This window comes from Stegodyphus dumicola, chromosome 10 (assembly GCF_044657685.1).
Source record: "Stegodyphus dumicola isolate Sdum_Otavi_A_Nest chromosome 10, ASM4465768v1".
In the NCBI taxonomy this organism is placed as follows: domain Eukaryota; kingdom Metazoa; phylum Arthropoda; class Arachnida; order Araneae; family Eresidae; genus Stegodyphus; species Stegodyphus dumicola.
The window spans coordinates 87054496-87067565 of record NC_140777.1 but is presented as its reverse complement, the minus strand read 5'-3'; the positions used below and the strand labels follow the sequence as shown (position 1 = coordinate 87067565).

Genomic DNA, 13070 nt, shown 5'->3' with positions numbered 1-13070 from the left:
CCAGGTAAAAATAAACATTCCTATTTGAAAAGCAAGCGAACGCCATTGAGAAGCAAACACCAGTGGTTTTAAGGCGCTACCACCGAGCCTCTAGAGGATTGTAAGCATTGTGACACAATGCTCTAGTGGCGCAGTGGTCGCGCCCTGAAACCACATAGCAAATGCCATACATATAGAGGGGTTTTTTTTATATATGCAGTTTAATTACTGCAATTTTTTATTGCTTATGATAGAAATCATGATGTGCGATGACTAACTTTTGAAATTTAAAGTTGTTTATATTAATAAAAGGAAGTTATTTTGTCTCATCGAAAACGAATTTTAAAAGGCATCCGATCTGAAGTGTTAATACCTAAAACATATATGATTCTACAGTCATTTTGTGTTATTTAGATGCAAAAGATCAGTAATCAATTCATTTTCATTCAAAAATTTCAGAAAAGAGGAGGAAAAAAATTTGGAAAATGGTGGTTTCAGGGCGCGACCACCGCGCGTCAAAGGGTTACATAACACAGAAGCACATATTTTGAATAATGTTTTAAAAAAAAATCTGCAATAAACCTATAAAAAAAATTGCACCATTCCTAATGCCTTTACAGCACAAGTGTTAGCCCATCTAGCTGGTGATTGGAAGATCCAAAGTTCAAATGCCAGCAGAGACATCGCTGATTTATTATGCTCCCTGACTTCAAAAATTCTAATAGATTATATAAGTGGCATCCAATTAAAATGTAGCACTGTTTACTTCACGCTTCTCACTCCAAAAAACCTCACACAGTTCCATAAGTGGTACCCAGCTTCGTTAACAACTGGATTCGCTGGCTGGGGTCTCATCCCTCACCAATATCTTTTAAGTGGAACACAACAAAAGGAATACTTGAACTAATGGTGTACGAGGTAGCATGTCCAGCTAGCACTGGAAGATCTGGAGTTCAAATTCTGGCATGGATACAGTTGATTTTTCCTATTTTGAAAACCTAACAGAATCTACAATCCTACCGCATCATTACCAAAAAAAGACTCAAATCTGTTCAAAATGTTTAAAAATGCTTTAAAAAAACTTTTAAACATAATTAAACATTTAGAAATTTCATATGAAAAACAAAAATATTAAATGATGGAAGTCATTTTATAAAAGGACTCTGAATGTTATGAATAGAACAATGCACATTTAATAGGCTGCTGCACAAAATTACCTTTGGAGTTCTCAGATCAGACGGTCGGGCAAAAATTTCTTCGTCAGGTATCTGAGAACCAGTAGGAACAGTTTCAGAAGGTCGTGTCCCATTAAATGTGTGGAATCTAATAAAAGTACATTTTAAATTTAGAAATAACACAAAATCATTCAAATTGCTTTTAATTAATTTAGAAACTTCACTTACTTGCTATTAGGATTGAGCACCATAGCCAGCAAATCAAGGAGGGGTAGACAGTCTTGATTAAGTCTTAAAACACAAAGTTCCACTAAATTTTCACAGTTTTTCATTATACACCTCTGAAAAAAATATAAGATTAAATCCTTTTAAATATATCACAAAATATCTTTTAATAATACATCATCATATATCATAATAATATATCATTAAACAAATATATCATTATATATAATGAAATAGCTCCAAAATTGGGAAGCCTTCCCTTCCCCAAAGAAAAAAATGCCTTAGAAACATAGTTAAAATATTTAACTTTTGTTCAGAATAATTTGCACTTTTTTCATTCGCAAAATAAGATTTATTCACACATTTAGAAATGAATTTATTTAGTTATTTGCTTTTTTGTCAAACAGATTTCTGATCTTGATTGCTGAAGTTAACTGGGAAACCATACTACAGATTTCGACCATACTACCGATCCATGAGCATTATTATATTAGAAGCAATTACAGAAAATATTGAAAAAGGAGCTATAATACATTCGGATTCGTGGAAATCAAACTGCACTGAAAACCTGGAAGAGGAAAGTTTCGAACATTTCAATGTGAACAATAAACACAATTTTATCAATCCGGAAACTGTATAACACACATCTATGGGGTAGCGCCAAATAGGGAAATAAAACACAGAAGAACAACACGTCATCATCTGAAAAGTTACCACACGGAATTTATGTGGAAAAGGGAAATGAAAAAACCATTTGAAAAAAATTTTAAATATTACAATGTTTATGCCTTTAAAGTAAAAAATTCTAGAACTAACATATGTTAATATTCTTTTATGTGTATACTGTGTGTTGTCGCCAATAAAGTCTGCTTAGCAGGATTTGCACCAACAAAATGGAAAAGTACCAAAAATTGTTTTTATGGCACACCTGCTTTTCTTGGGTATTATTTATTCTCCATTCTTCTTTTTGAAATTTCTATTAGGAGGGGGAGGGACTAGTGGTCCGAAAATCGGAACATTAGATTATTCTGGATTTCAAACTTTGTATTGCAGTACTTAAATTACACTGAAACATGTAAATAAAATGTCATAGGAGAAAAAAAAGGACATTAAGAGATTTATAATAGAATTATTTTGAATTGGGAAATAATTGGCAAAATAAAATGTTAAATATTAAAATTCATAAATTTGCTTGCTTTCGGCAATATTATAGTTCTATATCTAATAAATAATTCAGAACACAGTTAATATCACAAACTGCTACGCCTTCTCATAAATGCTTTAATACAAAATAATTAAAAAACTATAACTTTTATAAGAGACTGGAAACTGACATAGATTTCAATGTTCTTAATACAGTCAAAACTCGTTAATTCGGACACCCATAATCCGGAATGATCTATAATCCGGACCTCAAAGCTAAAAACTTTCTGCGCATGCGCCGCGTTGGCACATGCGCACAGCCGTTTTACGCGTGCGCGTAAGACCTTGACTACTGCGCATATGCGTGTGCGCAACTGCAGAATACGTTTTCGCCTGCGCGTTTAATGTATAACGGACCGTGTAAGCTAAAATTATGTAATTATCTATTTCAGTTAGTGTTAATGATTGTGTTGTTCCTTAATCTTCAAATTGGATCCTGTTTATTATTTTTTGCAGACTGTAAGAGCAATTTTATAAAAGTAAACTTGAACTTTCGATTATGCCAAATACAATTTCCGATGCTGGAACTTCCAAAGGATCTACAAAACGAAAGTATGTTTCGATGTCCAACAAACAAAATGTGGAATTGCCGCAAAAAATGGATAAAGACATGAAGAATGTGACAGAGAGGTTAGTGAAAACGAAAAAATTCCGATTGACAAGTTAGTCGGTATTCTCGGCACAGCAATTAACGGGACTTGAACAGCGGAATTTTGTAACTGAACAAGAAATTATGTCTGTTTATAGAATTAAAGAGAAAGTATTATCACATAAAACGAAGCAACTTAAACAACTTACATTGAGAGAAATGTTTAATAAAGTAAACAAATAAATATTAAGTTGTTTTTTTTTTTTTTTTTTTTGTAAATTTTGATACCCTTTAGATCATAATTGTTCTTTATTTCATAAATTACGGTTTCATATTTTTAATTTTAGAATTTCTGCATGCCATCTTACGAGATTTAAACTGATGATCTATAATCCGGAAAAATCGATAATCCGGAATCGCCGAAGTCCCTACGAGTCCGGATTAACGACTTTTGACTATATATATATATATATGTCATAATAAAAGCAAAGGAAATGACGGAGCACTGTAGATGCGTAGTTATCCTATATTGATGAGGAAGTAATCTGATTGCGTCGTTAGCTAATGTGTTGACTTCGTAAATAAAACTTGGCAGTAGAAGCGATTTTAATTCCATTTTTATTTCCAATTGATATTTGTGGCCACAATCACTTGGCACTCTAGTCGTGCCTTTCCACAGAAGATTCACATTTTTGATATTGTTGGGATAGCAAGCAAGCCAGCGAAATTACATCTTAGCAGAGTAGAGAGCAAAAGCTGAAGTGCGTCGTTATGAAAGATGGAAGCACGCGAAGAGAAAAGTTTTGGTTTACAATTCGGTGATTGGTCGTCAAGAGGCATCTGGTATTAACGGTTACATGAGATCGCATGATTAATTTGAATGATGCAATGCAGATAAGTTATTACGATTTTAGAATAGAGAGGAAGAATTAATGTTTATAGTTATATTATAATTCTGATTCATACATTGTTATCTTACATATTTCCCCCCTACAAAAAGAAAAAGGCGTAGCGACAGAAAAGCCGCATCTACAGTGCTCCATCTTTTCCTGTGCTTTTATTATGACATATATATATATATATATATATATAACAGAATGCTGAAAGCAAAAGATAAATTAAAATTTAAAAATATTTACAGGATATCTACATATTAGGTTTGCCATTTTAATTTTAACCAAATATAATAAGAGAAATTTACTGTTTCCAATTACAGATTAGACCAAAAAACGGGGGTACTTTCTGATACTCTGCCTTACAAATAGTCAGGAACTCAACTGATTTTATGATCTAACCAAAAAATGTTTGTTTGGCTATACGCATGACATATACGTACTATGATATTCGTAAATAATAACAGAAAGGGGGATTTTATTAAAAAAGAAAAGAAAAGAAAAGAAAAAAAATCTATATGGCTGATATTTACATCCTCACAGTCAGGGGATACTGTTCAGAGAAATGATGGTTATATATACAGCATGTAAATAAACGCACATGAAAAAATCTGCAAGGTGATTATTATCATATTTATAATCAAAAATAACAGTTGTACTTGAATGCAGAAACAAAGTGGTGTGGATGATCAGTAAATACGAAAAATCCAAGGCTTTTTATAATGAGCAAAATACAATAAATTCTCTTAAATGTACAAAATAATATAATGATTAAGAACTTACATGGATTTCAAATTTCCATCCACTGACAGCTTCATCAGTGAGAATTTTAGTAAATGATATTGTTAATCCATCTCTGTAGAATCGCTGGCATGCTTCACTACGATTATCAATGCCTGCATGAAAATAAAAGGCACAGAATTATACAAACTTAAATTTTTAACTACATAATTTATAAAAATTTTTTATAAAATTCTACACATTTATTTTATCATTCCAGGTCATTATCTAAAACTATAATTTTTTTCAGTCACTTTTATTAAATAGAAATGCAAATTAGGTGCTCTACTTTTTGTCAGAGCTTTTCATAATAATAATAGATGTAGTCAAGAAATTTTCTGTTTATTACTATGAAACAAACGCACATAACAATATAATGTAGGAAAAATAAATTGTAAATTAAAACTGTAAGAAATTGATCTAAGAAACCAAGCTTTCGGTAAAATCAAAATGACACATTTATAAAGTTTCACTTATGAAAATAATACATGGCAAATATTTTCTCCCTCTCTTCTTCACAATCTCTAGAAATAATGCTTTAAATTCTTTTTTTCTCTGTTTAAAGTTCAGCAATTATTAACTCTTATATACAGCAATATTATAACATTATATCGGCTTTAATATACATTTCAATTGTAATTAATCACTGTTTAATTTGTACACATTTGTCCCTAAGAGAAAACAGATTTAGATACTGATACATCTTAAACAATTTGAAAGTTTTGAAAATAAAATTCATATATATTATTTACTTTTGTATATAAACCCTCCAGCTAGCCAAGTGATAAATACAACTGGTTATCCAAATGCAATACTATGAAGAGCACGATATATCAAAACCTTATTTATTGATTAAATAATAAAAGGTATCAGGGTGACCTGATTAAAATTACAGCCTTGTTTGATTTGCAGAACATGAAGAAATAACATCTGGTGTAGTTGCCATGGCTAACTTCAGCGACAAACCTCAACACTGAAAGAAAGAAGCTTCAGATGTGTGCTTTGAAAATGTCAACCCATGCTGTTTTTATGCAGTAACAACATTTATCTGGCACAGCTATGGGCGTTCTGTGCTGGCCCATTTGTTTGTTAATCAATGGGCAATATATCAAAATAGCAATTAGCCAAGGCAGCAGTATTTATGTCAACACCTAGTGCCAACTCCTTAAAGTTGGTTCTATATTGCCCATAAAAAATAGTGACTTATTCCTTTCAATTCATAAATCAACTGCTGTTTCCTTATTAATTATTAATGTGTTTTCTGGTAATGTTCTGTAATACATTTAAATAACATTACTAGTTCTGTTAGTAAACATTTTTAAAGGCTTGTATTCATGTAGTTGCCTAAGTAAAACGTCTTTTATCCAGTTATCAGCTAAATAATGATTCTCTTCTTCCTTCTCACCAAGCAATTTTTTATGAATAATGGCGGGTTTTTCTTCTCACTTGTAGAGATGTCTAATCTGCACCGTCAGACCACTAGCCAAACATATACATATATGTGTGTGTGTGTGTGTGCAAGATAAAAAATATATAAATCAAAATTACAACCTAAATTTATGACAGCCCGTAATTCTTTATTTTAATTCGTGCATCATCCTTTTCTCTTCTAAAAGTAACAGTTGTTTATACTTTTCTGAATTTCGTCTTCTCAAAATAAATCCGTTTCATACTCTCTTCAGTGTGAACAGCTCTTATCCAATCACAGATCAAGATACCTTTTGACTCTGCCATGCTTGTGAATGTGTACTTCCTCCTTTCCACTCTTGCTAACATATGCCTTTACCAAGCAATCATCAAGATATTACAGATTATTCTATAGATGATTTTTACCTGCCTTGTGAAACTCCAATGAAAAGTATCAGCAAGTCCAAAAGTTTTAATGCTCAGTAAAGTAAAATGCTGCATTACAAACTCACTTTAGAAAGGAAAAAATATTCTCAAAATAATCGGTGATACAGCACTGGTCAAGGTCACTAATCTGTGTTTATTTAAGGTGCTGCAAGAGAAATTTACCTGCTTCAAATTTCTGTCAAAAGCATTATGTTCATTGATTAAATATCTCTGAGTGAAGTGAATCAAATTGGTTTTCAGCATCAATAATGGTGAACTAATTATATTTTGTCTCTAAAATTAGTTCTGAAAGCAAACTGTGCTGTTCACAGAGGGGGGGGGAAGAAAAAGAGTGAAGAGCAATATTGTTACAGTTTGAAATCATAATAATTCAGTATTTTTTAAATAATTTTTAATTTATTAGTTTTGTAAGTAACTTTAATGTTAACTAATTTTAATTCATTAGTTATGTAAGTAACTTTAATGTTACTTTAATGTTATTTCATAATTTAATTTTAACACTGCTTTTATGTGTATAAATCATTTTCTCATCATAATGAATAAAAAATTTACCAATTCTTTAACAGAATTATAAATGTTTACAAGGTCCACAATAAACACATTTCAAAATTATTATTATTATTAGTTAATACTAATACTCGTAAATTAGTTAATAATAGTATTAGTACTACGAGGTGATGCAAAATCTTTATCCACTAGATTTTTAAGACCGAACTTAAATATACAAGTTATTAGTCTTAATTTGAATTTGAATGTTTGTATATTTATGTTTATTATGTATATTATACTATGTATGTACTGCTGAAGAATATGGCCATAGTTCATAATTAAATAGCTTAGATATACTCACACACTTCTAAAAGCCAGTACCTTTTTTATAAGGAATGGAGGTTTTGATTTGCTACTGTATTCAAGCACACCACAGCCATTGGCAAATAATAGTTACATTGATTTGCTTGTAGAGGTTCTGTCCATATTAGTTTATTTTGTTATTGTACTTAATTTTGTTACTTTTAATTTGTAAAGCCCATTTCACATTGCTTTTAATAAGAAGTGTGGATTGTTTTAAAATGAGTAAATAACAGAATTTCACGGATATGTAAAATAAATATTTTAGTTTTATACAGAATACAATAATTTTACTAAAGATTTTGGAGAGAAGGCCTACAAATCAATAATGATATTCAAGCAAAGATTTTCTGAGAACTTTTACAATTATTTGTTGAAAACTTTAGGACACTTTTTATGATATTTGGAGAGAAAATGATCTAATTTTAATAAGATCCTACTCTAAAAGTTGCATTTATTGTCAAAAATGTTATACACAAAAGTTTGTTACTTAAAAATTTTTTATCAAAATTGTTTTGCTAATGCTCTAATGCTTTTCTAAGTGGATTGTCTGTTGACAAGCTTTGGTACAACTCTGACATACGCCCTAATTTCACCAAATGTGGCGATATGTGTTCTGTGCTGGTTTTGGGCACGATTGCGTGTTGCATGGCAACCCTGTTGACATTGAAAATTCTTTCAGTGAAGTTCGTTGGTTTGCGTCATGCTCTGTGTCGGAGAAGCTAGGAGGGAAAGATAAAATGGTGGAAGTTGTTGAATTGAAATTCAGCAAAAGGAAATATTGTCGTGGCCATCCTGTTGAGGGGCAGTGGGTATTTGGAGGTGTGGAAACAGGGTCTGGGAGATTATTTTTAATATCTGTGCATGATAGAAGTAGGGATTTGCGATTATTTGTTATTTTATTTATTTGCGAACCATAGTATGAATTTTCTGGATAGAGTGTCTGGCTGTCATATAAATAGGATAGTGATTACGTGGCAGCATGTTAAAGGTGGTATGAAATTGGTATTTCTGCTGTTCGAAAAAGCATTAATTCATGGTAAGTGCATTTTATTTTATTCTTATTCTTATTTTGTAGAATGTTATGTTCATTGATTTTTTAGTATGAATTTCTGTCGTTATTGTTGTTTTTTTTTGAATTGTTTGAAATTTATTTTAGTTATTTTGTTGATTAGTGCGTACCGTCTAAATTGTGCAATTCGTAGATGTTTTTTTAAAGTTGAAACAGAATGTATACATGGTATTCTTTGAAATTTATTGTTGTTATGTTAAGTTATTAAAGTGAGATGCTTAGATTCATTTGTTGTCTAAATTGCGCAATTTGTAGATGTTTTTTTAAGTTTAAACAGGATGCTGTGTACATGGTATCTTTTGAAATTTATTGTTGTTATGTTAATGCATTAAAGCCAGGTGTGCCTAGTTCGTAGCCTAGATTGTGCCATTTGTAGATGTTTTTTTAAATTAAAACATATCGCTGTATACATGGATTCTTGTCAAATAATTTTGGTTAGAAACTTTATGGTTTTGCTATCTAAATTTTTTGTTTTTGTTTCAAATTTTTAGCTTAAATTGTGTGTTCAGAACGTGGTTTTTGCATTCACGAAAACCATGTTTTTGGAGACATTTTAGGCTTAAAGTTCGAAATGTAGGCAAAAAATTTAGATAGCAATATAGCAACATGGAGTTTCTCGCCAAAAATGTTTGGCGAGAAATTTGGCGACTTCAGGGCGCATATCAGAGTACTTCCCAAGCTTTTTCTCTTTGAAGGGGAGGGCAGGAATAAAAATCTGTAATATCTTGATGACTGGGCAAAAGCTACAGTGGATTGAAGACAATGGCATAATAACAACTTGGTGAAGGCTTTCGTGGTATATGCTGGACTACTTGTTTGTTAATCAATGGGCAATATATCCGATGAACAATTAGCCAAGGCAGCAGTACTTATGTCAATAGGTAGTGCTGTCTTCTTAATAGTTGAGACCATATTGCACATTAATTAAAAAAAATAGTAACTTACTCCTTCCAATTTGTAAATCAACTGCTGTTTCATTGTTTATTAATGTGTGTTCTGTAATGCAGTCCAGCTCTGTCAGTATAAATTTCGAGTGGCTTGTATTCATGTAGTCGGCCAAGTGCCTTTTATCCAGACAATTATTATGAATACCATCGAACACTTTTGTAATTATGGACATCTTTACCAATATCAATCAATATTTCTGATGGGGACTTCCAACAACTCGTCAAGTCCATTATTAACAAGGCACCGTGCAAGCTGGTGGTGGCTTCATAACGGTACAGGCTTTTGGATTTTGATGGCATGGCCTGGGTGCTCCAGTCCAACAGAAATTATCATTGAATGGAAATGGTTATGTTCAGCTGCTTAGACACCACTTGCACCAATTATGGACTTCATGTACCTAAACAATAGAATTTTTATGGATGACAATGATAGAATTTTTATGGTGCCATGTCACTCGGCCAATGTTCATGATTGGTTTGAAAAACATTCTGGACTAGTCTAGTGAATTATTTTAGCCACCTAGATCGCCTGACATGAATCCCATCGAACATTGATAGGGTATAATCAAGAGGTCAGTTCGTGCACAAAATCCTGGCATCGGCAACACTTTTATAATTACTGACGTCTATATCAATATCAAACAATATTTCTGCACGGGACTTCCAACAACTTGTTAAGTCCATGCCATGTTGAAGTGCTGCACTTTGCCAGGCAAAAGGAGATCTGACACAATATTAGGAGATAATCCCATGACTTTAGTAACGTGCATATATATATATATATATATATATATATATATATATACAGCAAAAAATTTTTGACCAAAATTGGTCTTTTTTGTATTGCTCTCACAACTTTGCTTATAATAATATATAAAGCTCCTGGTAACTTTTTGGCAAGCTAACTACAATTTCTCTTCTCATTTCCTTAATTTTGCAGCATATTGTGCAAAAAATTTTTGACCACAACTTATATCTTATAACAACTTATATATATATATATATATACACAACATATACATATATATACAACTTATATCTAGAAAATGTGTCCAAACAATAAAACATTATATCAAATAAAACAAGACAAAGTATTTTGGCATAGGAAGGCATTTTGGAACTGTAATGAAAAAAATACCTTTTGACCACAGCATATTTTGGAATTTTGCAAAGTTTTACTGACAAATCACTGGTTGTTCGGAAGGTTAACATTTAATCACTTCCAAGTCCTCGATATTCTCTTTCAATATAAAGAAAGACAGGGAGTTTGGAGATTTCTTATTATATTTCATAACTTTATTATTTAATGTTTAATGAACACAATTTCTTTCCTTAGCCAAAAATACAATATTAAGCAGACTGGTTATGTAAAGATTCTAATATCAATCCATGTATTAATTGTTCAATTTGCATTTGCAAAGCACAGTTTCATTTAAAGGGCTTTAGAAATATTTCTCAAATATGTTTTAAATACTACGCAAAAAGCTTTGAAACTTACCTAGTTTACTTAAATTAATGGCAGCATCCAAAAGAACTTCTAATTCTCCTTTGGGTAGCACAGGCACAACCCACCGTGGTCGATTAATCATTTCATCCAAACGAGCTAAATCAGCAAGAGGAAAGTCCGGTTCATGTCCTTCAGGTAATTCACCGCTTTCATCTTGATCTTTTCCTTCACTTTCATTTAGCTATAAAGAAAATTTAAAATGTTCAATAATATTTAACTATTAAAAGAATTTAAGAAACAAAATTCTTTAATATCCTAACCATGTCGGATTGTTTCCTGGAAACTAAGAAACTGATACACAAGTTATTACATTTAGTATGACATTTTTATCAATATGATTATTATATGAAAACTTATGGCCCACCATTGACAATAGCGAATAAAGCCTTCCTAGCTTGCTTCAGCTCCAATATTTACAGATAGATTAGCTATAATAATGCTTTCATGGTTTTCCTCATATATAAAGCCAATACAAGCCAATTCTTTTAGAAAGTCTTCCACAAAGGCATCCCTCTCCTTTGGCATATAGCACTTGCATGTTTTGTTACCACTAAACAAGCATAAATTAAAACTAAGCAATTTTATTTTAGAAAGTCTTCCTGAAACGTATTCTCTCCTTGAGGCATGCAGTCCTTGCATGCTTTGAAATATTCTACTAAACATAATAAAACTACTCCAATTCTTGTTAGAAAGTCTTCCAGAAAGGCAGATTGCCTTTACATGCTTTGTTATATTCTATTAAGCAAATGTAAATTAAAATACTGTATTTACTTGTATTCCCCCCTGTGTAATTTTCTTCTGTGTAATATACCCTCCTTCTGCCCCTTTTTTTAGAAAGTTTCAGTAATGAAACATACAGAAATGAAAACCTTCCCATTTAAAAGTATTTTTAATACAAATTTAGTAAATGGAGGGGGAAACATAAATAAAGGGGAAAAAAGGTTCACAGGGGGGAAAGGATGTCCAATATCGTAACCAAAGACACGTGGAAGCAAAAATGCACTAATATGAAACCAAAATTGCATGGTATGCCTTCAACAGAAAAGTTCCTCATTTTATTTATGGTACAGATGACAATATTACTTTTATATACATTTTTTGCCATTCCAGTTAAAAGTTTCAGGTTTATATATTTAAGAGCAAGGGAACCCAAGATCTGAAGAAAAACTTTGTGAAAAACTGACTGGTGGAATAAATGGAGAAATATACAGAATGGAATGTGAAACACATATGCAATAAAATGACAAGAATTGTTAGATGAATTACTAGAAATGAATTTATGGGGCCACACAAGTCGCAGTTGCTAAAGTTCCCCATAAATCCTACTGCACTACGTAAGTAATTCTCTAAATGGTCATACTTTTTGTTCACAAACAACTATATTTGCACTGCATTCATTAAATTTATATAATTATTTAATTTACTTTATTTCTATGATCCTTTATCCATTATAATGATACTTACATCATTCATCATAGAGAAAATAAAACAGCAAAATAAATAGCATGGTTACATACACAAAGTAATGATAAATTTCATGACTATAGAGAATTAATCAAGCCATTCAGAATATGAATAATTGTTAATAATAAAAAATAAGGTAAAGTTAATTGTGAAATTCTTTAAAAGTACAATTTTGCTTGAGTATGCTGCTAAATTATAACAACTTTATATTCTGGACAGCAGATACATTAGACGATTCAAATTTATAAAACAGTCAATTCAAGTTTCCAATGAAATTTAACTTTTAACTTTCTGTGACCAAAGTAGACATTTTCTCTGACCAAACATGACGTTAGCAGATGAAACTAGTTAGAAGATTAAGAAAATTAAATAACTTTATGCATTTACTACACAAAATACAATGAAATAACCAGAAATATTAAAAAATATAATTTATCTTGTTTGTTGCTGTATAGCAAATGAAAAAAAAATTTTTTTGTAGTAATTATTCATCTAAAACATTTTTAAAAGTAGACAGTTATTTCAAAATAAGA

At 31.3% G+C, this 13070-nt stretch overlaps 1 protein-coding gene across 5 annotated transcripts in view; it reads right to left on the bottom strand.

Moving 5' to 3' along the window:
- faf (ubiquitin carboxyl-terminal hydrolase-like faf) overlaps positions 1–13070 on the bottom strand; it is a 199447-nt gene that overhangs the window by 156488 nt on the left and 29889 nt on the right. For all 5 annotated transcript variants that reach the window (XM_085825211.1, XM_085825210.1, XM_085825214.1 and 2 more), the window contains exons 3-6: positions 11065–11254; positions 4848–4960; positions 1383–1495; positions 1197–1302 (exon numbers count right to left, since the gene is read on the bottom strand). In XM_085825211.1, the coding sequence (XP_085681337.1) occupies positions 1197–1302; positions 1383–1495; positions 4848–4960; positions 11065–11254 (522 nt within the window). The remainder of the gene's footprint in view (positions 1–1196; positions 1303–1382; positions 1496–4847; positions 4961–11064; positions 11255–13070) is intronic.